We start from the raw sequence: 23,345 nt of genomic DNA on the forward strand, positions 1-23,345 counted from the left end.
AAAAGTTCTTTAGTTTCAGTAGATATAACAATTTCTTAGTTTTGAGAAATTCTGAGTCACAAAGGATATAAAGTTTACTCTTGACTTGTTATCCTATCCTAATACAATCAGAAAAAAAATATTCCTACAAAGAAACTCATGTAGCCAGAAAAATTCACCCTGTCGTGCCAACGAAAATAGAAGTTTCTTCATCAACATTTTTGATTTGGTTATTCATTTGAAGTGAGCAATTTATTAATGAGATGGTAGAGTTTTAAAACAGCAAGGGAAAATATTTCTTGAGGATGTTTAAAAGAATTTTGTGAGCAAAGATGGCTCTTCACCGTCGGTGGACAAACGCCTACGGCCGCATGCTGGACCAGAGCCAACCTTTAGAAAGCCTTGCCTGTGGATGGACTGCGAGGCCATGTTCCAAGCAATAAATGGGCCGAGCCCACCTTAGCCACTGTCTGGGCTGTGCAAGTGTGGCGGATAAGGAGGCCTAGTTTTCTGATTTTTGTAATTAGATTTTTTGCATGGATACCTTTCTAAATATCGAATTTTACATGAATACCCTTCCAAAATTGATATTTGCATGTATACCCTCATAAAACACTTGTTTTGCCATTTTATTTTTTTTTTTTTTTTTGTTTTTGCATTTGTACCCACGCCATCTAATGCCGTCAAAAAATTAAAGGTTTCAAATTAAAATGATTAAAATACTCTTAATAAGTAGATGTGTAAAAAAAATATTTATAAGGCAATCACGATGAAACAAAAAAGTAATTTTAAAATTTTATTTTTTAATTAAAATAAATATAGTTTTTATTAACGGTGTTAGAAGAACCGTTATATTAGAGACATTTGTGCAAAAATAGTGTTTTATAAGGGTAGAGAAATAAATATAAATTTTAATGGGGTATTTACGCAAATTTGAATTTTTAGAAGGGTATTCATGCAAAAAACTCTTTGCAATTTTGTTTGATCTCTACATTGCAACCTGATCAACCCAAGAGTATCAGTGTTTAGAAAACTTCTCATAAATGGTATCAAATTTTGATGCATAAAAAAACATCTTCTTATTCTATCGAGTTGGATTTGGATCTAATTCCTTTGTTAATGTAATAGTGTTATGGTTTAATACATGCATATCATGATATTGCTGCCGAATGCAGCAGATGATTGAGCTATAAATTGCTAAATAGGAATATTTAAACAATTATTAAATATTTTTTTGGTACATAATAATTAGATAACTTTTTGAGAAATATAATATATAACATTAAGCAAGAAAATATTTAAGTCATACAAGTGTTCATTAACATGAATATCCAACTTTGCTTTATCTCAATATTTACTAGAAGGTTAATTAGCAATAATGCTGGCTTGCTGAGCTGACTAGTAGTTGTATCCAAAACTTGGTTTGATCCTACCTTCATTTGGATTGTGAAATTAGGATGTTCTGCAGCAACACAGGATCTCACAATAAAAAGACTAGTTGGAAGGTATTATTTGAATTCTTTGATTTTGTATAAGTACCCAAAATCTATCCAGTGCATAGCCGATACGGACTAAATATCTCCATCGTTTGAGCCCTAGTGTTCTCGCCAGACTAAGAGTTCAAATCAAACCACAAATAATGTTATATACCCATGGTCGGTTAGTTCCAGTAGATTGATGCTGTAGTATCTCCTAGTTTGCATAGGCTATGGATCGGGTTTACCCTGATACTATTTATAAGAACCTAAGATTTTATCCAAAAAGGTTAGCTAGGAGGTATTATTTAATTTTTTTGATCTTGTATAAGTATCTAAAATCTCTCTAGTGCAAAGCTGATGTGAGACTAGACACACGTATGTATGATTCTCATATATTTGGAAAGGGCTATTATTATGTAATTTATAATATATATAAAATTGATAGTTTTGAAATTAAGAAATATCATTTCTTGATTCCATCTCACATTTTACATTGAGAAATATGGAAAAAAAAACCCTAAATTATCCTACTAATTTTCTCTCTCATGCAATCCAACTCTCTTTATAAAATTCCGAGATAGATTGGATGTTATCTCTCTCTCTCTAATTGGACTCTCACATTAGATTCATTGATTCAACTCCTGCACCGAGTAAATTTTATCGCTTCTCTTCTCTTCCCTCCAAAGTGTGCTTGGTTATTAGTATATTACTTACCGTTTCTTCTGCCAAGAAAAAGTTCAGCAATCTTATAGCAAGAATTACTTAGAGAAGCCAATGATGAAAGCTGAAGGATAAGCTCCCTCCCCATTAAACTCGCAGCCTTTTTTACTTTTCTATACTTTTTAATTCCCAGTGGACCCCAAAAGGCACATGCTTCAGACATTTGGCAATTAATAAGATTAACTTTATGTGGAGACAAAGGAATCTTGAACAAAGACTTGGACAGGAGCGTTGAGGCGAGGGTGGCTTTTCCTCCCGGAAAAGCCATCCAACAATCCCAGCAATCATTCTGGGGTGAGAAACATATGGCCCAAACCCAACTTGGACCAAGAATGTCCTGACTTCCAATTACGGTCCTTCGTGATTGGCACAAAAGTCGTAATTGAATGGGATCCATTAGCCACATTGGCTAGTGCATCCACCGAACACTTCCAATTACAGCCGCTGCACCAATCACGGGGCTTGTGATTGGAAGTGGAGGATCATGATCCATCATCCTATAGCCTCTGCATGGTGCGGTGCAACTGGAGGATTCTAATACATCCTTCCACTCTGCAAGAAGTGAGAGGAGTGAAGTCAATTCCATATAACCGTCTCTTCTTATTAACGTCCAAAGGCCCATGTCAATATTGACTTGAGTACTCTGGTCTAATTCTTGCCTACTAGCTAGTACATCCAGGATTCCATCAAATCCTATATATCATGGTGATTGTAGTTTAAATCTAACAAGTTCTCAAGCACAATTGTTTGTCTCAACCGTATCCTCCTAGGATGTCCTTGCCCCCATGAGAATGTGTCCCAATACATGATGAACCTTGGTTGATGTCTGATAGCTTTCTTTTGGGCAAACTGATAGTATTTGACAGTAAAATGTTTGCAATGGTGCCCTGCTTCAGATATGTTCTTCATGGATTTCAAATCCTTGATTTCATTCTATCAATCCTTGTAGTTGCTGAGTGGCACAGTGGCAGGAGTCCTTCTTACAGTCAGCTGTGCAATATGGGCATGTTTCAGATCATACCATCCCTTGCCGCTTGGGCAAGAAGATAAGGGTCCAATCCTGATTACAATCAACGTAGAGAGACATTGAGTGAAAATAAGGATAAAAAAGTGGGAATTAGTCCCTCTTAATTTCAAAAGAGAGAGAGAGAGAGAGAGAGAGAGAGAGAGAGAGAGAGAGAGAGAGAGAGAGAGAGACAAAAATAGAGGAGAGAGAGAGGTGGCATAAGTGACAAAATAGTGCAGGATAAATACCATGATGTGGCTGCATAATGTTGGGCCATGGGCTTTTCTAAATTGGACCATCTGTGGCCCATGATTGCAACTGGGCAACCATCGGCGCCATGATTGCGTGTGCAAGCCTACCATGCTGTCGCCGTGAAAATGATGTCGCATGCAGTACCATCATCTACCTCCACGCACTTCCCTGTTCATAATTGTTATCTTGTCCAAAATACCTCGATCACGTGTCGATCCGCACATGAGCGGCTAAAACTAAGAAGCTTTGGATGTGGTATCCTATCCTATTTGGATAAATTACATGCTGCTACCTTAGGATCCAGTAATCTAATTATCAAACATAACGTATTGTAAAAGCTCAGGACACAATACTTGGACAAAATACTTTCTTGATCTTGTTCAATAACATATAACCTCGAGTGTACTGCTTGAATGGAAATTGTAGCCGTTTATATTAATACATTTTTTTATGTGAGCATTTCTCGAAATTGATTTTGGACAGTCAAGTTAATCAGGAATTATTCAAGACATCCGTATTTTGTTCTTGTTTATATTTTAAAATTTTCTTTTTTTCCCCCTCACGTTCAGAATCTCTCATTGTTAGCTCAATGGTTTCCTGATGCTAAACCTGTCGCTTTAGAGAGAAAAAAAGATATGATGTCATGCTTTGTCAGCCAATTCTTTTCATACAAAAGAACCATGCTTAACTGATCACACAGGAGAAGCTTTGAAAGTAGAGACGGCTCCAGATTTTTATCATGTAATGAACTTAGGCAGTCATACTGCAACAAGTTAAAAGACACATTTCACATCAATGACAGCGAGCCCTTCCACCATGGAACCAGCAAGAGTCTATTAGGTGCCGAGGCCATGTTTTTTCTATTTAGATATGCATGTGGAACCGATGGCTATGTCCAAAGTTTAGGCTATCAGACAATGAGGACCCCCAACGCCGGCCTAACCGCTACTGTAACACCCTATAGACTTCACCCTATCGATCCTTCTCGGACTATAGCACGAATTCGTCTACTCCACTAGATGCCAATTAATGTACCTAACAAAAAAAAAAAAAAGTTCTTGGAGCTATCAAATTGACCGACAGGCAACAGCTGCAGCTGCTCAATCGATTCCTGTGAGTGGAATTCAACTGGATCTCACAAGTTTACCACCCAACGACACTCGTGACACACAATGATTTTTGTAATCCAACTACGTCCAAGGAAAACTACCAAGAGGCTTATTTGCCCTCGTTATATCACTCCGCCGCCCCCCTCGCCAAAGGCTTTGTTCCCCTATTCTTATTCTTATTCTTCCATGGGAGCTAAAACCCGTTCTGGGTATTGGTTCCGCTACTCTTGCTTGGCTATCCTGGTTGCCTCCCTGCAAGGAGCATTTCCAGAGGGCTATCACCATGAGAATGAGCAGCTCCATCACAATTCGACGGATGGGAAGGAGGGGACGAGCGACATCAGCTGCAACTTGTTCCAAGGGAGCTGGGTCTATGACAACTCCTACCCCCTTTACGACTCGTCGCGCTGCCCGTTCATAGACCCCGAGTTCGACTGCCAGAATTATGGCCGGCCGGACAAGATGTACCTCAAGTACAGATGGAAGCCAAATGGATGCGAGCTCCCGAGGTTGGTCGTAGGATATATACAACTGGATTAAGCAATCTGTCTATTTCCTACTGCTCTCTATATCTGTGAATCTTCTTTCTTGAGTTGGAAATGTTGTGCAGGTTTGATGCGAAGGATTTCTTGTGGAGGTGGAAAGGGAAGAGGATAATGTTTGTTGGGGACTCCATAAGCTTGAACCAGTGGGTGTCACTCAATTGCATGCTCCTTGCCGCAGTGCCCAATGCCAGGACCTCATTCATCAGAAGTGATCCCCTCTCCTACGTTAGATTTCAGGTCTCTCTCTCTCCCTCCCTCTCTTTCTCTCTCTCTCTCTCACACACACACACACATAGATTTCGAACGAATTCTTCGTTTAGTATATGTTTAATGTAACTTTTATTCGCTGGTTCGGCCTGCTCTTTTGAGAAGAGCCTGGAATGACTTTGCGAGTTGCATGTGCGGGCGTCCATCTTTTTTTCTTTTTTTTTTCCTAATTCTTTTTCTTTTTTTTTAATGCCAAACAAGAGCATAGATCATGGCAGACAGCAGTGCATATTTATCCCTTTCCCTGTGGAGGTCCCAAGCTTTTCCTATATCATGCGGTGCTCAACCAGCTCAGGGGATAAATCATCTTTTACCCAATAAAAAAAATCTGGCTGTCCGATACAACATAAATGGTCAAGATTTATCCACCGTCAACTATTTGTAGCCAGTCGTGTCCATGGTTCTTGCCTTCTTGTTCTTGCCAATGAAAAGTCCTTACCTTGTACCAAAAAAAAAAAAAAAAAAAATCTTACCTAGATAAAATAAAAAAGTTGGTAAAAAAATAGATGGAAGCCAATTGGTGAGGAGCTAAGCGATGGCAGGGAGGCGGCCTGAGGCGATCTCACGTATAGGTGGGGGATAGATCATAGGTGGGAGAAGGTTGTTGAAAATATAAAAAATAAATATTTTTTTTAATAGAAAAGGTATAAACTGAGGTAGCTTTAGATCCCACTCACTCTAGAATATCTGATTAGGTTCGACCAAGCCAAAACACCTTTCCAAAAAAAAAACAAAAGTGGGAACCATTTTTTAGGATCTTTCCCACCTTTTTATAAAAAAATAATAAAAGAGCACCATATTAAATAATTATGCTTAACCTTTAGTGTTAATGAAAATGTAAAACTCCAATGTACTATATCAATTGAAGGCTAGTCTCACACCAGTGTCTTGAAGACTTCTTTCAAAAGAACTAACATATTATGGGTTAAATCAAACTTTTCTACTTTTGTTGATAGAAGTAGAGCACAGGGCACATAACACTTTTCTCCAACCTGTTGTTTTTTTCTCTGAACAATGAAGTAGCAACACCAGCCATTTTAATTTTATCTGTATAAATATCTATACGAACATATATTCAGTTCTACTAGATAGGTTTTAAATATTTATATAAAATTAAAAATTTTAAATAATATTTTTTTTGGTTATTTTTTTTAATAAGGTTTTAGGTTGTTACGGTCTGTGTCAAAACGGTTGAAAAACATCTCTGCATGCATATTAATCTGTTATAAAGCGGCGGCGCAGCACTCTCTCCTAAAGCGGCAAGTTTTAGAATGTTGTGCGAGTCCGTACCATTGGTTGATTGGAAATTTGAATCTCGGCTACAACATCACAGAGAAAATATCCCGAATGCATAAAAGGTACCGGCGGCAATCACCCTTCTGTTTTAACTTTTAAGGGGTTAGTCCTGGTAAAAGTCCGTCTTTATCATCTTCATCTGTAAATAAAGACATTAGCGTTCCTAGCAAGCAAAAAATAAATAAATAAAGACATTAGCGTACGGATAAAGTAGCCCAAAGGTCTCTCCGGCACAATACCAACAACCAAGAGATGATAAAGAATGCTCCGACCAGAAGGCCGGAAAAGAAACTAGAGCACAGATATCGTGTCATTTCTCTTTTCTTTCTCAAAAAAAAAAAGAGTAATGTCATCTCATCTAGGAATTCTCGATCATATAACTCACTTTGAAATTGCCTGCCTGTATTCGCTGATAAATCCTTCATATTATACATTTAGAGCGACGAATTACACCTCTTTTTCTAAGTGAATCACTTGGAGTGCATATTGGCATATTCCTCTATTTCTTTTCTGGTGGAAACTAATTCATAAGGTACACCACTGTGCACTGCCCCTTCGTCCCAAAATTACTTGCATACACGGCCCGCTGGCTCGTTTCTTTCTTTCTTTCTTTCTTTGATGAAAGGGAGATGTAAGCCACCCAATCGTTCTTTTCTTCTTGTCCTTCTATATATTTGTTGTTGTTGTTTTGATCCTTCGCCAAGACAAATGATGTAACTAGTTATTCACTGCTGTCCCACCCTCCATATTTGGCAACCCTAGGACGTCCCCTGATTTGTGAACCCAAGCTAACGTCGGCAACACGGTTGCAGGACTACGGCGTCTCAGTTATGTACTACCGGACAACGTATCTAGTGGACATCGTCCGTGAAAGGATCGGACGGGTCCTCAAGCTAGACTCCATACAGAGTGGGAGGGCATGGGTTGGCGCTGACTTGCTGATCTTCAACACATGGCACTGGTGGACTCACAGAGGAAGGAGCCAGCCGTATGAGATCTATCCTGTCTCCTGAGACTTCATTTTGTTTGTTGAGCGAGATTGTGCTTCTTTCCAGTTACGACATGTGCTCTTTCTCATGTAGATGGGACTACGTGCAAGATGGAAACCGGATATACCGAGACATGAATCGCTTGGCGGCCTTCTATAAGGGGCTTTCCACATGGGCCAGATGGGTTGATGCTAACGTCAATCCGGCCACCACCAAAGTCTTCTTCCAGGGGATCTCTCCAACTCATTATCAGTAAGTTGGCTCGCAACTAACAAATAGAATCTCTCAATGACCAATTTATCTGCACTAGATTTTTTGATCCTATATAAGTACTTAAGATCTATCCAACGAATAATCGGTGTCAGACTAACGTCAAGCTAAAAGTTCAAATCTATTCAAATCTAATAACAAACACCATAAGTAGCACGTGGTGGGTTCCAATGGATCCGTGCTACAGTGTTTTCTGGTACATATAGGTTATAGGCCAGCTCCGCTCTGATACTATTTGTCATAATCCAAGATTTCATTCAAAATAGCTAGTCGGAAGGTATTATTTAGATTCTTTAATTATATATAAATATCCAAAATCTACCTATCGTTCATCTGCACCGATCCTCACAAGATATTCAATGCAAATGATCCTCGTCGCTAAAGAGCAAACTTCATGCAGGCAAACCAGGCTGGCAATTGATAACAAGATCATGATGGTTGGATGACAGTCAACGAGGGCCTACCTTGTATAATAAATGACATGAAGTCAGTTTCCTTGCTGTTATTTTGTTAGCATTACTTTTTGCCACTATTAGGTTGGTACTTTCACTCTTTTCAACTAATTTCCAGAGTGTCCGTTGCTATATAATAATGCCCTTAACCTAGCCGACAAACTATTTTTTTACAGGGATTAGCTCTGAAAAAACCCATTTAATTCTAGCTGCGCTTATATGTTTAGATCACATTGGCAGTACCATATTCTTGCAAAATAGTTCCCTCTAAGTTGCCTCAATTTCCACTTGCTCTTATTCAGTCATTAACTCGGTCATCAAGTCAAATCTTCCCTTGACACTGCACTGGTGCAGAGAAAAAAAATTATTGCGTCAACCCACATTTCTTACTACCCTTCCTTCCAAATCAACTTTCTGATCTCCATCATGCTATTGTTTTTAGTCGCCTAACGTTTAAATTTGCTTGATGCTACCATAGAATTTACCCTCCACTCTCTCTCGCTTGGTGCGAAAAACTAACTCTAATTCTATCAGATGATGTTAATCTATGTTCTTTCCTAGAGTGCACAGAGCACAAAATAGTCGCATTAAGCCATCGGTCAGCCATGGCTCTTTTTCTCGATCAACAAGAGGTAAATTCAGTCAAGTTAACAAAGTGCAGATATCTCCCAGCACAAACATTGACATAGCCGGAGTGTGGTCGTTCCAAAAACAGCAGATATTTTTATAACTGATCCTAATTCCTGCAAACATCACTGCCAAGTATATTGTTTGAATCAAATTTTAAGATTTATTCTGCAATCTTTCAAATTCTGACCAACATTCATTCTTATCTTATTCTCACACCACATCTAGTTAAGTATCTTATTTGTATGTCGGAATTGCATGCATAGAGATCTCGGCTCCAGATCAGCAGTTAATCAACTATTTTCTTGCACTTTGCTTTCACTGCATTACGTATAGCTATTTGTAAATAAGGCATCTTCTCCATCTTTCTTATATATAACCAAATGTTCTCCGCTGCAGTGCTTGCTCTGAAATTTACCTACTGTAGTTCCTCAGCAAGAAGTAGGCTCGGAATACTTACCATAAAATGACATAGGCCGTATCTGATCATTTTATTTCCCTAAGTTTTTAAATGCGACTTTTCAAGTTCCACATCTGTGATCAGTCAGTGTCACTATCCGCATCATCTTTTCTTATATATCTCTTGTTTTTTTCTCTTCCCTGTGAATAAATACTGTGGGAATCAGAGGAAGGGACTGGGGTGAGCCCAATGCGAGGAGATGCTATGGACAGGCTCTTCCATTGATTAGACCAACATACCCAGGAGGTTCCCTTCCAGCACAGGCCATAATGCAGAGAGTGTTGCATGCCATGTCAACGCCGGTATATCTATTGGATGTCACGTTTCTCTCACAGCTTAGAAAGGATGCCCACCCATCTGTATACAATAGGGACAATTCAGGCATGGACTGCAGCCACTGGTGCGTTGCAGGCCTTCCAGATACGTGGAACCAGCTCCTGTATGCAGCTCTCCGTTAATTAAAGTGGAGATAAGGTTGCATGAAAAGAGAAGCAAACAAGAAGCACCTCACCATAAACTATTCTGACCACAGTATTGTTTCTAGGGTAGATTTCTTATTTGCAAGTTGTTTGCAGCAGCTATTCATAATTTGTGCAGGTTTCTCTTTGCTCCCTGATGATATCATGGAGAGCGGGAAATAATCTGTGTGTTGTGAAGGAAGTTCAAAACATTGTTCTCAATAAGGGTCAGATCATTGCATTGTAATTTGGAAAAGTTAAATTAATGCTTTCAACTTTCGTTTCAAGAATTAAGAGCATGTCTTTCAGAACATGGGCATCACAAAGATCGATATCATTTGCTCATTTGGTTGGTTCATATGGTCCATGGGTTAAAAAAATTCCATTCTGAAGATATAGAATTTGTGATCTCAATAGAATCTAGTTGACTTCTTTGAAGTAGAATATTTCTCATCGAGCACCCAAACCAAGAAGCAGATACACCTGCAAAGAATAAATATCAATCGGATTTTACAGTATGTGTGGCAAAAGGAAGCTATACCCCTTATTGCCGCATTAGCCTCGTGGAATGCCCCTTTAAAGAGCTGGAATAGAATTACAAGAGCAGCAATGCCCTCTTATTGCCGCATTAGCCTCGTGGAATGCCGTGCTGAAAGCGAACGAGCGAACGAGAGAGGCCAATTTAGAAGAGAAATTATTGCCTAAGCTTGCGATGCACGAGCAGAGGACGCAGGAGTCACGTTTTTTCGGTTAGATAAATTCTTGAGTGGTTAGATCAGGAAAAAAATAAATATTTATTTTAATTTTAAGACTTTACAGATTAATGCCAATTTTTCAATACAGATGGATTAATGTTATCTTGGAATGCACTTGGTAGAGAAGTTAAGTGGCAAGATATCCTTCAAGACAAGGAGTCATCCTTCTGCTGTCGGGCTTCTCAAAAAAAATAAACCAACCCTCAATAACCAACTATAAAGCGACATTATCAACCATAGGCCTCGATATCTAGATGCCAGATCACGCTGTGCTTTCATCTATCACTAATCTAAGAGGCAATCGTCAGTGAATTATCCTCCACCAAATACGCTTAGCATCCAAGTCATAGTATCAAAAAGGAGGTTTCCCCGGCTTCCTTAAACTCAACATTCAACTCGAAATAGAGATTGGAGATGTGTGGCTCCTGTATGAATAATTATGCTCTAATGATCTCTAATGATGAATCAACTTCCAATGAAATTTGTTTAGTCGTTAATGCAACATCTAAGATTGTTTTGATTAGTTTCATGGAAGGACGGAAGCCAAGCAATAGACAAAAAAACAATGAAATGAGGGGCTCCGGTGCCTATGGCTTCTCCCGTGCGGAAATGACACCCAGTGCACCTAGCAAACAAATTGAACGTACTAACCTGATCAGGTCCAAAATCAAAGTCAAAACCTTGTTAGGATCTGGGCATCAACCTCATACTTAAAAATCCAATAAACTGACTGATTTATTATGTAATATGATTTGGGATGTGATCTGGGTTGGTTTCGGATATGGATGCAGCCGCACTGATCTGAAGCGCCGTGTCCCGCCCCTAATGGGGGCGTTTGGTATGGGGTGATAACCCCAGGATCAAGGGTGATCCGGATGAACTGATAAAATCACCGTGTTTGGTTTCATCTTAGTAATCCTACGTGGCGGTGATATCGGATCACCCCACTTTTTAGATCACCGTCCAGTCCAGTGATCGGATACCCGTCCTTGAGGACGGGTTTCCAACATCACCGAAGCGCGGTGATCTGATGTTGACCAAACTATCCTTCACCGCAGCCGTCCCGCGGGCGCTGCTAGCCGGTCGCGGGCATCGTCGGCCTCGGCCCAGCTCCTCCCGAGCGATCTGACAGGGAGATCTCCCCCTTGCTTCGTGGGAAAAGAGGGGAGATCTGATGAATCGGAAAAGGAAAAGAAGAAAAAAAACAAGAAAAAGGATAAGAGGAAAGAAGAAGAAAGAAGAGGAAGAAGAAAAGAAGAATAAAAAAAGAAGAAAAAGAAGAGAAGAAGGAGGAGGGAATGGCCACTTACCGGTGGATCCATGGCCGTAGCGCCGCCGATCCTCGGTCGGAGGCCCTTCCTGTGCTCCCCACGATGGGGTGGGCTCCCGCTAGCCTCCCTCCCGAGCTCGCCTTCCTTCCTTCGTGGAAGAAGAAAGGAGAAGAAAGAAAGAAGGAGAAAAAGTCGGAAGGAGCTCTGGAAAGAAGAAGGAGAAGAGAAGAAGAAATGGAGGAGAAGAGGAGAAACAAAAAGACGAAAGAAGAGGAGAAGCTTCGGGAAGAAACAGGAAGAAGAGAAGAAAAGAAAAGGAAAGAAAAAGAAAAGGAAAGAAAAAGAAAAGAAAAGGAAGGAAAAAAAAAAGAAAAAAAGAAAAGAAAGGAAAAAAAAAAGAAGGAAAAGAAAAGAAAGGAAAAGAAAAAAGAAAAAAGAAAAGAAGGGAAAAAAAGAAATAAAATAATAAATAAATAAATAAATAAATAAAAATGAAAAATGATGAGCAAGTGGAAAGAAACTTGGCTCTAAAACGACTACAAATTTTTGGTAATTAGGCCGAGTCATGGTAGTCTTAATAGAATAAAAAGAACAATGTTGTAACAATTTAGCATATTGACTTATATTTTTGATTCATGAGAATTAAAAATACATAAAAAATCCATCTAAGATATATCAGAGGTATTTGTGGTATTATGTGGTCGTTGATCTTGGATCCCCGTACCATACCAAACAAGTTACTCATGGATACCCAGGGATTTTTAATAACTGGATCATAGCCTACCAAACACATTGATCTTAGATCACTAGGGATCAAATCACCCCAGTATTCGAATCACCAGGAATCTTAGATCACCGTGGTGATCCTGCTGGGGTTACCAAACGCCCCCAATATGATTCCGTGTCGTCCCTTCCGACTCCTTCGACATAACACGTATGCCCGGCTCTCGCCAGGTGTCAATTAAAGCCCCAACCACCTCTCAGGCACCGCGCCAAACCGCTGCCCCACTCTTCTGGTTTCTTAAACCGTTCTGTTCCTCCCCCTTCTCCCACACTTCAATTTTCGTTCCAAACGCAGAGGAAATAGAACATCATTTACACTAGCTTCCACGAATCTTTTCGTAGATGGCTTCCCAGACAGGATGCTCCATGGAAGAAGAGCACGCGGAGAGAACAAACATGTCTCCAGAGGAGATCGGAAAGTACCGAGCCACTGCGCAGCAGAACTCCATCGACGCCATTCGGGCCGCGGAGGAGCGCTACCAGAAAGCCAAGCAGTCCGGCGCCTCAACTTACCTGGCCGCCAAGGGTACCGAGGCGAAGGGAACCGCAGCGAAGGACTATGTTGCGGAGAAGGGCCAGCAGGGCTACCACGCTGCCGTTCAGGGTACCCGTGCTGCTGCCGATGTCACTGCAGAGAAGGCCTCTGCTGCCAAGGATATTGCGATGGAGAAAGGCCGGAGGGGGTATGATGCAGCAAGGGATACTGCAGTCCAGGCTGCAGTGAAGGCCAAGGATGTCACTGTGAATGCCGGTGAAAGTGCAGCCGATTATGCGAAGCAAGCTGCCGAGAAGGCCAGAGATATGACGATGAGCACCGGAAAGACTGCTGCGGATTATGCACAAGAGGCTGCAGTGAAAGCCAAAGATGCGGCCATGGCCGCTAGAAAGCGTGCTGCAGATCATGCGCAGCAGGCAGCGGTGAAGGCCGAAGACGAGACAGTAGAAACTGGAAAAAGTGCTGCGGACTATGCACAGAAGGCAGCAGCGAAGGCCAAAGATGCAACCGTGAGCACTGGTAAGAGTGCAGCAGACTATGCCCGAGAGAAGGGGATGGGAGCCAAGGATGCAACCGCCGGTGCAGGTCAGAAGGCTATGAAGTATGGTGGCCTAAAAGCAGGGGAGGCAAAGGAGGCAGCACAGGGTACAGGACGGAAAACCAAGGAGTTGGAAGAGCAGAAAGCAGATGAATCGAAGGAGACGGCCAAGGAGTCCACCCAGCAAGCCAAAGAATATGCTGAACCGAAATCTACCGAAGCAAAGGTATTGAAAAATGACTCATTACCTTCCATCAAAATATGGATTCTCTCTCCTGTATGATGCTAGGGTTACAATCTTTTCATCAACTGCATTGCTTATCTTATGAATTTGGATGTATCTGAATTCTTATTGTGCAGAAAAAGCTCAGGGAACAGACCCAGGAGGCACAGGAGAAACTTCAGAATCTCTCACTCAGTGGAGAGGAAGAGGCTGGTGGGGATGGAGGCTACGAAGAACCTGATGAACAAAAGAAACAAGGGAAGATGGAGCACGAGCACAGGGAAAAACGAGAGAGCCGAGAGGCTCCAGTGCAGCAAACAGAACTGGTAGTGGAAGAGAAGAGTGCAGGCACCACTGCTGTCGGAAACTTGTGTGAAGCTGTGGGTGCAGCTGTAATTGGAGCAGCGCGGTCTGCCAAGGAGCTGGTTATGGGAAGACAGCCGGAGGAGAGGTAAGAGTGAACAAATGCGAATGCATGAAGCAACAGTTAGTTTGAACTCTGAAGCTTTCCTTGTAAAGTTTGGTGTCTTATAATAATGTAAATAGAACGGGGATGAACGTGTAGATGAAATTGCTTTCGCAGTTAGCACATTGTGGCCATCTTTACAAAACAGCTTCTGCTAATGGTTTTGACCTTGGCTTTGGCTTGGATTCTGGCTCTGCTTATGGAGGGAACGAGCTTTATCTTTTAGCTCCTGGAATGCTCGCATTGTTTCGACATCAAAACCACCTGCAAACTGTAAATGCCCAATAGAGAATTATTTAGAAACAGGTCATATCAAAGTATGATGGCCATTCTCAGTAGAGATTCCAATTGAGCGCAAATACCTGGTGCACTCTGAAGGCAAATCTAACACCCTGCAGCATGAGTTCCTCTTCTTCAGGACCACCTGCTATGGTCTCAAGCTCAGAAGAGACTCTTCTCATGTATTTCATTGCCAATTTCACTGAAGCTAGCTTGATCTGGGTGATACATCCCATGTCAGATGTTAGGATCAAGTTCATAAATTAGCATCCCAAAAATTGGAGCCCATCATGGGTCCTTTCAGAAGGAGAATAGATAATAACCAAAATTACTGGAGGATAGAAAAGGAAGGTTGCACATCCTATGAAAAATCCTTCTGGATTTTCAGGGGCAAAAAACCTATGAAAAATCCTTTCGGCTCTATCTTGTTTGGCATTTTTGGGTCTACCATAAGGGATACATATTTTTCAAATGGCCGTAGACACAGATGTTAATGGGTGAGGCTGTATAATCCTAACAACCCCTAAGAGAAGTCCATGCTGAAACAGAGTTGATCAGCAAATATTTTGGATATTCAGCCATTACATGTGGTATAGCAAAATGCAAGAACCAACTAACATTGTAATAATATTATTGTATCTTAAAATGTTAATTTTATGCTGTGCTCTGATGTGTCAAACATAAGATAATTAATTATTCCACTGGATCTTTTGAAAAGGGATGGCTCTATATTGTGCCTAGATACCTTGCAAAGAATCAAGTCTCTAACTTGAACAGTTTTTTGGATATTATTACCACTTCTCAGTAATCTTTGATTTCAACTTCTTTATTTGGGAACCAATCACTTTAGCTAAAATGTTCCTAAAAATAAAAATATTCTATCAATTGAAAGCCAAAAATGTACCTATTTAAAATTCAAGTACATCCAAACCAATCACCGCACAAGTTTTGCTGAAATTACTTATGTTTAAGGTTCTAGCAAAGATGGAAGGAGACATGTTCTGCTGAAAATGATTCCTTACCTTTGATGTCTACTATCATAACATAATTTTACATGGTAATAGAGAAACGATCAAACCTTAGGTATCGCATGATTTTAATAATAAAATTTAAATATTATGCTAAGAATTATTGCATTCAAATAATAAGCAACTATAATTGCTACATCCATGGGATGACCTATAATGAAGCAATTATATATGTTCCTAATGTTCAGTTGATAATAGCTAAACAAAATTGTAGATAGAAAAAGAGGAGCATATGATTTCAAAGATGGATTCTGTTATAAACATCTATAATTTATATCCTCTCCTTTCAAATGGGAAAAAAAAAAATTCCTACATATTTTGATATAAGAGCATGGCGATCTTCCACAGAAGAAATGCAAGAGTACAGGAATTTGAAACTTAGTCCACTTCCTCATACAAAAGGGAAAAAAAGTCACACAAACATTGAATGCATCCCAGCTTTGGACCTTAGGTCCCGAGCAGATTAAAAGCCTACTTGGTGAACCAGAAAAATGTATTAAACCCCTCAAGGGAGTCGCATCAGTAGACTAACATATACGTCTCGTTGGTCATTATAGAAATTCAATGCTTTTATGTACCAATAGGTATAGCAAACTTTTTGAAAGGGCTTGGAGAAGGCGAGTAGAGAAAAGAAAGATAAAACAATAAGAAAGCCATTGCCCTGTTCAGTATTTTGTAAAGAACTGTGCCTTCAATTTTGGATGGCATTGAGGAAACCAATTCCTCGTTGATTGGTTAACTAAATTATTTTCTGCCTGTTCACCTGAAACTTTAAATTTTTGTCCACTACTGCTAAGTACTTCTCTCTAGTAATGGCCCATTGTAAGCAACATTCCTACTTTTGATGATCATATAATAAATCTTCAAATGAAGTACCCAGGTTGGAGTGCTTTGAGCAAACATTCTTTCAGTAATATCTTGGTCGTCATGTTCTGTGCACCATGTCCAGTATGATTTCTGATGGGTATTGGTAGCGCTTTGGTCCTTCTGAATACTATTCCCAAAATTTTTACCATATCCCAATTATATTATGTGGAATCATAAAACTAAAATGATGAAATTCTTTAGTGAAGAGAGTAAGATATCTCCAAATAGTACAGATTCTAAGTAAACATCTTGATTTATTAAAAGATTAAACAATAAAAGCTATTTTATTTCATTTAGTATGTCAAAGTAAAACCTCCAATATAAAAGAATGGCTTTTCATGGTTTTAGAGGCAAGGCTAAAAATCTTCAGCTGGTTTCAAGGGTTTGAGTGGAAAGAAAAACCAAGATGAGCATCATTTTCCAAACTCTAAGGAAAGCAAGGAATGAGTCAACTATGATTTGTGTTTCTCATATATGTAATATCAAACTAACAAAAGTATTCTTTGCCACTTTCGATCTTCTATTTACCTCGAAGATGTTACTAAACTTGAAGAACAATTCAGAATAAACTTTGGATAACTAAGTGAGACCAGATATCAGATTGATGGAAGGCCCTCCAAAATCATTAAAATAGGGAAGTGTCTTGCAAGCAGGTGTTGGAGCAAAACTCCAGAGAGATGTAAAGCAGGAACAACACTGCATATTGAACATTCTGAGCTAAGAACTGGTAAATTAATTTGAGATTGGCAAGAGGATTATTTAAAATTGCTTTTGCAAATCTTGTTTGAACATGGATATGTGAGCCTACCTTCTTTGCCTTACAGACAAGATATAAAAGACTGCCTCTGAAAAAAGTGAAAACACCCTGATATGATTATTGTTATAGCATAGATCTGTTCTGCCTTTTATGTCTCTCTCTCTCTCTCTCTCTCTCTCTCTCTCTGACGCTGACACCTAAAACTCGTTATGTTATTTTAAAATGAATAAAACATCTATGAATACTGACACCTAAATGCCTTCTGAGTGACCTCATGTAGCTTCTATTTCTATGCAATTAATAATGGCAGAAAAATAACAGTCATCGAACTGATTGTTCTTGCATACATTTCCTTGGTATTCAACCAACATGCTCAAAAATCTAATATATACTTGAACTTCATATACCAATAACTCTTGGAAAGACTATTAACAATTTGCAATGCAAACTCATCAAGTTCATTTTAATAAATACAGATGTATTTATAGGTGTGCATGTTTCTGTCTCTGAGCATATCTAGACATATATGACATAACTAGAGAGACCACTTTTCTTCCTCTTTCATTTTTTTTCCTCAAGAAAGAGAAGCCTCCCCAAATTGCTGCACAGTCTCTCATTCTTTCTTTTTGAACTCTAAATCAGAACGCTTTTTTGTTTTGAGATTTATCTTAGGAACAATTAATGAGAGCGGAACCAAATAAAAAACCAATATTGGATTTTGCAAGTTTTAAGGATCTTAAAGCAGTAGTCCCATGGTTGTTGACTTGCATCATACCACGGAACACGATTTGAAATTGTGAAGAGATGCAGATCATTACATTCAACAATCATTTCTTTTATGCTTTTGGACTACGCTTCCAACACCATCTTAACTATCACCTCCATTATTTATTCTCCAGCATAATCAATACTAGGCTTCTTTTAATATTAATGCTGCAAACATGTTTCCTGATAATAAATTTTAATTGTTCCCATTATGCATAACTGTCTTCCTGGTGACAAAGCACAAGGCAATATGACATGAGAATATTAGAAATTTCCATCAAGCCCTTTTATATATGAGGAAAAATCCCAAATCATCATCTCTTTACATTAAGAATTTAAGAAGTAACCAGAGGAATTGATTATGACACCTTAGTTGACTATGACAAAGGCAAGACTTAAAGGAACCACCTCCATGCGTACATATTAAAAATTTGAGGAAACACTTTCTCCTACTCATTTCTTTGTCTAATACTCTCTTGAACCTCTAGTTGAAACATCCAATCCTAGAGAGACAACCTCTTCTTTTATTCCCTTTTTCTTTTATCTAAGCCAGAAAACCACTTTGTCACCTATCACAGAATGTCATTCCTCTATGCCAAGCCTTTGGAACCTTAAGTGACAGCTTGACCCAATCTGACTAAGTTTGGTAATTCCAACAGGAATTATTGGAATCAAAATTAAAAAAGGATGCTCATGAAACCCAAGTCACTATTTCCTGATACTGAAAGTAATGTAAATTAATAACAGAATATAGGATGCCAAAACCCAATGACCCCTCATACATCTTTGGCATTATTTGTATATGAGCAGATCCAAGCTTGTTGGTTCCTGATTATATGTTGTAGAGTGCAGTGAATCCTTGGCTTGCTCTTCATATTCATGTTAGTGCATCTCTATTTATTGATGACAATCAACTCAATATCCTCATGTTTGTCAAAGTTGCCTTATGCATATGTTAGTTTCTTTTATGTCAAAAACTTAAGTTAAAATGGCATGATGAATCTTTTTTAAAAAAAAGTACAGATCCTATATCACAGATATTAGCTTACGGCTAAAGCTTTAAGAATGTTCAAGCCATTTTTGAACAATCATATGACGTTAGGCTGTCTCTTTATGAATAATTAGCTCTCCATTATTAATTATCTCAAAAGTTTATTCCAAAATATCATGTGACATAACATGCTCTAAATAGTTATTCTTTCTAAGGTTCATCCCCAACAAAGGTCAGAAACATTATAATTAAGAATTCTTTTTCCTAAAGAACCCTTTAGAATTGACCATGTACTTTAGTACTAGCACAGCACCCTCTACAATTCGAAACTTGGGATTGCAATTGTTTTGACCTAAAAGTCCTTCAACTCCATTTTCATGCAAGCATAACTCTTAGCACATCAAAAACATTTGTTCATCATGCGATGCTGCTCGTGACAATTGGATTATTCAGTAACTCATACATTTGATATAGATGATAATATAATGGAAAAAGACCCCACTTCAGAAAGTTAATACGTTAACATCATCTAGCAAAACATAAACATTTCAATACAATCCTGCAAAATTGCAGAGCAGAAGGTGGTAGGGTAGGGAAAATCATTCTAAATATATTTATACAATAAAAAGTGCATGCAATAATAAGGCCAGCTCAGAGGGACTCAAACCACCCCATTCCACTTAAAGGGGGAGATTTTATTTATCTGACATTCCCTTAGTATCTCTACAACAAGTCCCCTGAAAGTGTGGATCTACAAGATCCTTTATCATCTCTTTTAATTAGTTTATACTTGTTTAACTAGTAAATGAACTTCTCTTTCTTATCTACTTCTAAGTTATTCAGATCATGAATGCATCATTTTTGGTTTTCTCTAAAAGAGGGGGGTCATCTTCTTTATATGGTACCCATTGTCAACAGCCAAAAGTGCACCCGTCTTCATTTGCACCTTTGCACAATCCAAAGGAAAATGGCGAACAATCCTCAATTTCTAAACAAATCATGTTAGTCATCGCAATGGATTCCACATTCTCTTTGTATTTAGCTGATAAAATAGGATTTTTCTCAGAGTTTGCAGGGATCAAATGATAAGGCTTTGCAGAATTCTTTTCATTTTTAAAGTCCACCAAAATAGAATCCCTCGGTCCACCTCCTTCCTTTTAAATATTATACTCTATGGGAAATTTAGTTAACGCATTGATGCAATTGTGAAATTTATATATAACTTTGCAGGAAATCCATGGGCTCTTTTGAATCTTTGTTTTCTAGTTTGCTGTTTGCCGGCCAATGATCACACATAAACAATAAGACGGTCTGAGAAATAAATCTACATAAGTTTTCAGAAAGATAAGAATCACCGACAAAGAATTAAAGAGGCTCACCTCCTTGTACCACTAACAAAAGGTGGACCTACATAGTTACACATTTCTTCACTTATCCTCTTAATTCCTGATCAGCTTATGCAATGAAAACGTAGAGTTTAATATCTATAAACTCCATTTATTTACCTATCACAATCGGATGCTAACGTCCTTGCCATGCCCAACCCCTTGTACGATATTATTTACCCTGGCTTCTTGAAATAAAGGAAAGGTAACGTCAACAGATCTATGCAATAAGAATGTTGTCAATTATTGCCTATGCTTCAGGACATCAACGCGGATTACTCAGGACCAAAATGGAAACCGGGGAGGAAAAGTAAAAGACTGCGAATTATAGAAAAAGCGTTAGCTTTAACAAAGCTAAACCCTTTATTCTCCAGGTAGTAGAACAGAAATTCCCATTCTGGCCCGTGCCATAGATACTGCTCGACGGAGAAGAAACAAAGTTAGGAGGCCCAGGCGTCCACCTCACGTATTCACGTGACCGCATGCTCACATGCATCGAGAAACAAAGGCCATCCATCACATCTCCGTATGTCCTTTGTCCCTTATATTCTTGTCACATTATCATTTGTCATCTAGTAGCCCCCTCACATCCCCTCTATTCATTAAGTCATTATTAACTTTATTAAGCTACATTAAAATTTGACGAAGGGTAAGGTACCTGGCTTACGAATCCAGTCTCCAGCATCCATTCCCAGGGGATCCGAAACCCCTTGTATCTCTTCGTTGCACTTTCTCGGACACGTGACAGGTTATAAACCCCTTGCTCTAACCTGTTGTAGAATAATAAGAGCAATTATTATGGATACTTTAATCAAATCACTTCCAGATGCATAAAGATGAAGTAAATACTTCTCCAGAAGGGATTGCATCTTCTTGAGAGCAGAAGCGCAGGGCTGGCGGGGATCGTCGCGGAAGGACGAGGCCTCCGACTCCAACTTCTTTAGATCGCAGTAGCCAAAGGCGGCTTCTCGCATTGCGTCCGCCTTGTGCTCCGGCCAGTCGAAGTGCTTCAGAACCGCTCTCTCGTCCACCTACCATGGCGTTTCCTAGTTAAAGCAACACGAACCTTCTCCGAATCCCGCTGCTTAATGTTACAATTAAGATGGTAACAAAGAGTACCAGGAAGGAGAGCTCTTCGTCGAGCCATTTGACGAAGGCGACCACGTCTTCGATGCTAGCGAACGCGGCGTTCTCCACCTCCTTTATGAGGAACCCGATGAAATCCCCCTGCGTCTCCACGTCCGTCTTTATCTGTAACAGCGTAATAGGAAAGCAATAAAAAAGTGCTGGATTTGCCGCTGCTTGTCTAACAACAAAACCAACAATAAAACCTTGCGACCCATGACGCAAAGACGACCGTCTCCCCTCCAGAAAAAAAGGGGTAATTATGTAATTTTAAACAAAAGAGATTCACAAGAGCGTTGGTGACGGTGACACCACGGTTGCCAGAACGGTGGCGATTACGTGGAGCGGGTTGTGGCGGAGAGAGGAGGGAACGGGGCCGGTGACGGGACTTACGGCGAGGAGGTGAGCGGACCGGTTCTCGATCTCGCCGATCATGTTCCGCGCGTTGGCCGCGGCGGGCGCGTCCGGCACTCCGCTGCCGGACTCCCGCTTCGAGTCCCTCCGCATCAGCGAGTGGTAGAAGTCCACCACCTCTGGCACCCGCCTCACGGACACTGCCGCGGATCTTGATCCTTTGGCCAGAGGAGGCGGCGGCGGAGGTGGAGGTGGCCGCGCTCCGGCTCCCGGTGCCGGCGGCGGTATCGGCGGCAGGCCCGCCAAGTTGGGACCTCTGCTTCTTGTTATGGAGGTGGCCGTCTCAGAGGAAGACGAGGGCTCCATTGAGGACGAAGAGCAGGAGGAGCTGGAGGAAACGGAGAACGGCAATGGAGGAGGTCTCGGAACCCTAGGAGCTCGAGGTCTCGAGATCCCTTCTTTCTCGCAGCGAGATTGTCGAGTCCTTTCGGCTTCCCCTTCCTCTGCCTTGAGATCTGTAGTCTCTGGCTTCTGGACTTCCTGATTCGAAGCAATCTCGGTAGGTTTTGGGCCATTACTCAAGTTCTTGAGAAGGTTTGACCTCGACGAGGCGTCGATGAGACCCTGAAACCTCTGGGACGAGGAGCACTCGTCGATCTCCCCTGTTCGGCCGGAGAGCCGCCTCAACTCACCGGAGTTCTGCTCCGAGACGGTCCTCCTCAGCTCCTCAAGCTCCACCTCCAGTTCTTGGATCCTCACCTCCTTCCGCCGGCCTTCCTCCTCCCCGCCGCCTATCTTGGACCGCAAGCTCTCCTTCTCAAGTCGTAGTGCTTCGTTCTCCTCCTCCAAGCGCTCGGTCCTCTCCTTGAGACGGCCGAGCTCGTCGTTCTTGGAGGAGATCTCCTTCTCGAGGAAGGGGACGATGGCGACGGTCTCTTTGAGGATCTTCTGCTCGAGGAGCTGGGTGCGGAGGTGGGACTCCTTCTCTTGGAGCTCCTCCACGACGCGCAGGAGCTCGGCGACGTCCGGCGGCCGCGGTTGGACCTGGGCGGAGGAGCGGGGGAAGTAGACGCCGAAGGAGCGCGCCAAAACGGCGGTGCCGCCCTTCGTGTTGGACGACGGAGCCTTCTGGGACCCCGGGCATGATGACGACCGCCGGGGCGTCTCCGACTTCGGTGTCGCCGGGCTCTTCTGGAGACCCATCGCCGCCTTGACCTTTCCGGCCACCATTGCGAAGCCTTCGGCTCTGGCCTTTTCTTCTAGTTATACTATTTGCGGACCGTTCAGTCTGAATCGAACGATGGGGGCGTCTGCATCACAACTGGTGGGGCGGCGAAAAGGAGAGGTGGTGTCC

The 23,345-nt window shown here is 40.8% G+C and overlaps 3 protein-coding genes and 1 long non-coding RNA gene across 4 annotated transcripts; 2 read left to right on the forward strand and 2 right to left on the reverse strand.

Annotated features, from left to right (window-relative positions):
• The first annotated feature begins 4,682 nt into the window (after positions 1–4,682).
• Positions 4,683–10,195, forward strand: LOC103702999 (protein trichome birefringence-like 38). The gene is made up of 5 exons (XM_008785682.6): positions 4,683–5,053; positions 5,155–5,326; positions 7,465–7,640; positions 7,735–7,893; positions 9,617–10,195. Exons 1-5 carry the CDS (start codon positions 4,731–4,733, stop codon positions 9,906–9,908), a joined length of 1,122 nt encoding a protein of 373 aa, XP_008783904.4. The 5' UTR covers positions 4,683–4,730; the 3' UTR covers positions 9,909–10,195.
• A 1,175-nt stretch (positions 10,196–11,370) lies between these two features.
• Positions 11,371–12,197, reverse strand: LOC148703568 (uncharacterized). Its single transcript, XR_015987400.1, has 2 exons — positions 11,974–12,197; positions 11,371–11,834 (listed from the first exon to the last, which is right to left on the reverse strand). It is a non-coding gene; the product is annotated as an uncharacterized LOC148703568 (long non-coding RNA).
• A 636-nt stretch (positions 12,198–12,833) lies between these two features.
• Positions 12,834–14,560, forward strand: LOC103703003 (uncharacterized). Its single transcript, XM_008785685.6, has 2 exons — positions 12,834–13,977; positions 14,112–14,560. The coding sequence occupies exons 1-2, from the start codon at positions 13,060–13,062 to the stop codon at positions 14,427–14,429; spliced, it is 1,236 nt and encodes a 411-aa protein (XP_008783907.3). The 5' UTR covers positions 12,834–13,059; the 3' UTR covers positions 14,430–14,560.
• LOC103703001 (protein INCREASED PETAL GROWTH ANISOTROPY 1-like) lies at positions 14,466–23,221 on the reverse strand. Its single transcript, XM_008785683.4, has 6 exons — positions 22,031–23,221; positions 21,632–21,763; positions 21,362–21,543; positions 21,171–21,282; positions 14,803–14,937; positions 14,466–14,711 (listed from the first exon to the last, which is right to left on the reverse strand). The coding sequence occupies exons 1-6, from the start codon at positions 23,219–23,221 to the stop codon at positions 14,595–14,597; spliced, it is 1,869 nt and encodes a 622-aa protein (XP_008783905.3). The 3' UTR covers positions 14,466–14,594.
• Between the last annotated feature and the right edge of the window lie 124 nt (positions 23,222–23,345).

The sequence above is a fragment of the Phoenix dactylifera genome, chromosome 5, assembly GCF_051530095.1.
Source record: "Phoenix dactylifera cultivar Ajwa chromosome 5, Ajwa_hap1_PhDact_Kaust_v1.1, whole genome shotgun sequence".
In the NCBI taxonomy this organism is placed as follows: domain Eukaryota; kingdom Viridiplantae; phylum Streptophyta; class Magnoliopsida; order Arecales; family Arecaceae; genus Phoenix; species Phoenix dactylifera.

Bases quoted from the DNA above. Each gene is read 5' to 3' on its own strand.
- LOC103703003 (XM_008785685.6), top strand. From the start codon at position 13,060: ATGGCTTCCCAGACAGGATGCTCCATGGAAGAAGAGCACGCGGAGAGA. The intron at 13,978-14,111 runs GTATTGAAAAAT...CTTATTGTGCAG, and splicing joins CGAAATCTACCGAAGCAAAG to AAAAAGCTCAGGGAACAGAC.
- LOC103703001 (XM_008785683.4), bottom strand. From the start codon at position 23,221: ATGGTGGCCGGAAAGGTCAAGGCGGCGATGGGTCTCCAGAAGAGCCCG. The intron at 21,764-22,030 runs GTAAGTCCCGTC...ACGCTGTTACAG, and splicing joins GGTCCGCTCACCTCCTCGCC to ATAAAGACGGACGTGGAGAC. The intron at 21,544-21,631 runs GTACTCTTTGTT...ACGCCATGGTAG, and splicing joins ACGAAGAGCTCTCCTTCCTG to GTGGACGAGAGAGCGGTTCT.
- LOC103702999 (XM_008785682.6), top strand. From the start codon at position 4,731: ATGGGAGCTAAAACCCGTTCTGGGTATTGGTTCCGCTACTCTTGCTTG. The intron at 5,327-7,464 runs GTCTCTCTCTCT...ACACGGTTGCAG, and splicing joins TCTCCTACGTTAGATTTCAG to GACTACGGCGTCTCAGTTAT. The intron at 7,894-9,616 runs GTAAGTTGGCTC...TGTGGGAATCAG, and splicing joins ATCTCTCCAACTCATTATCA to AGGAAGGGACTGGGGTGAGC.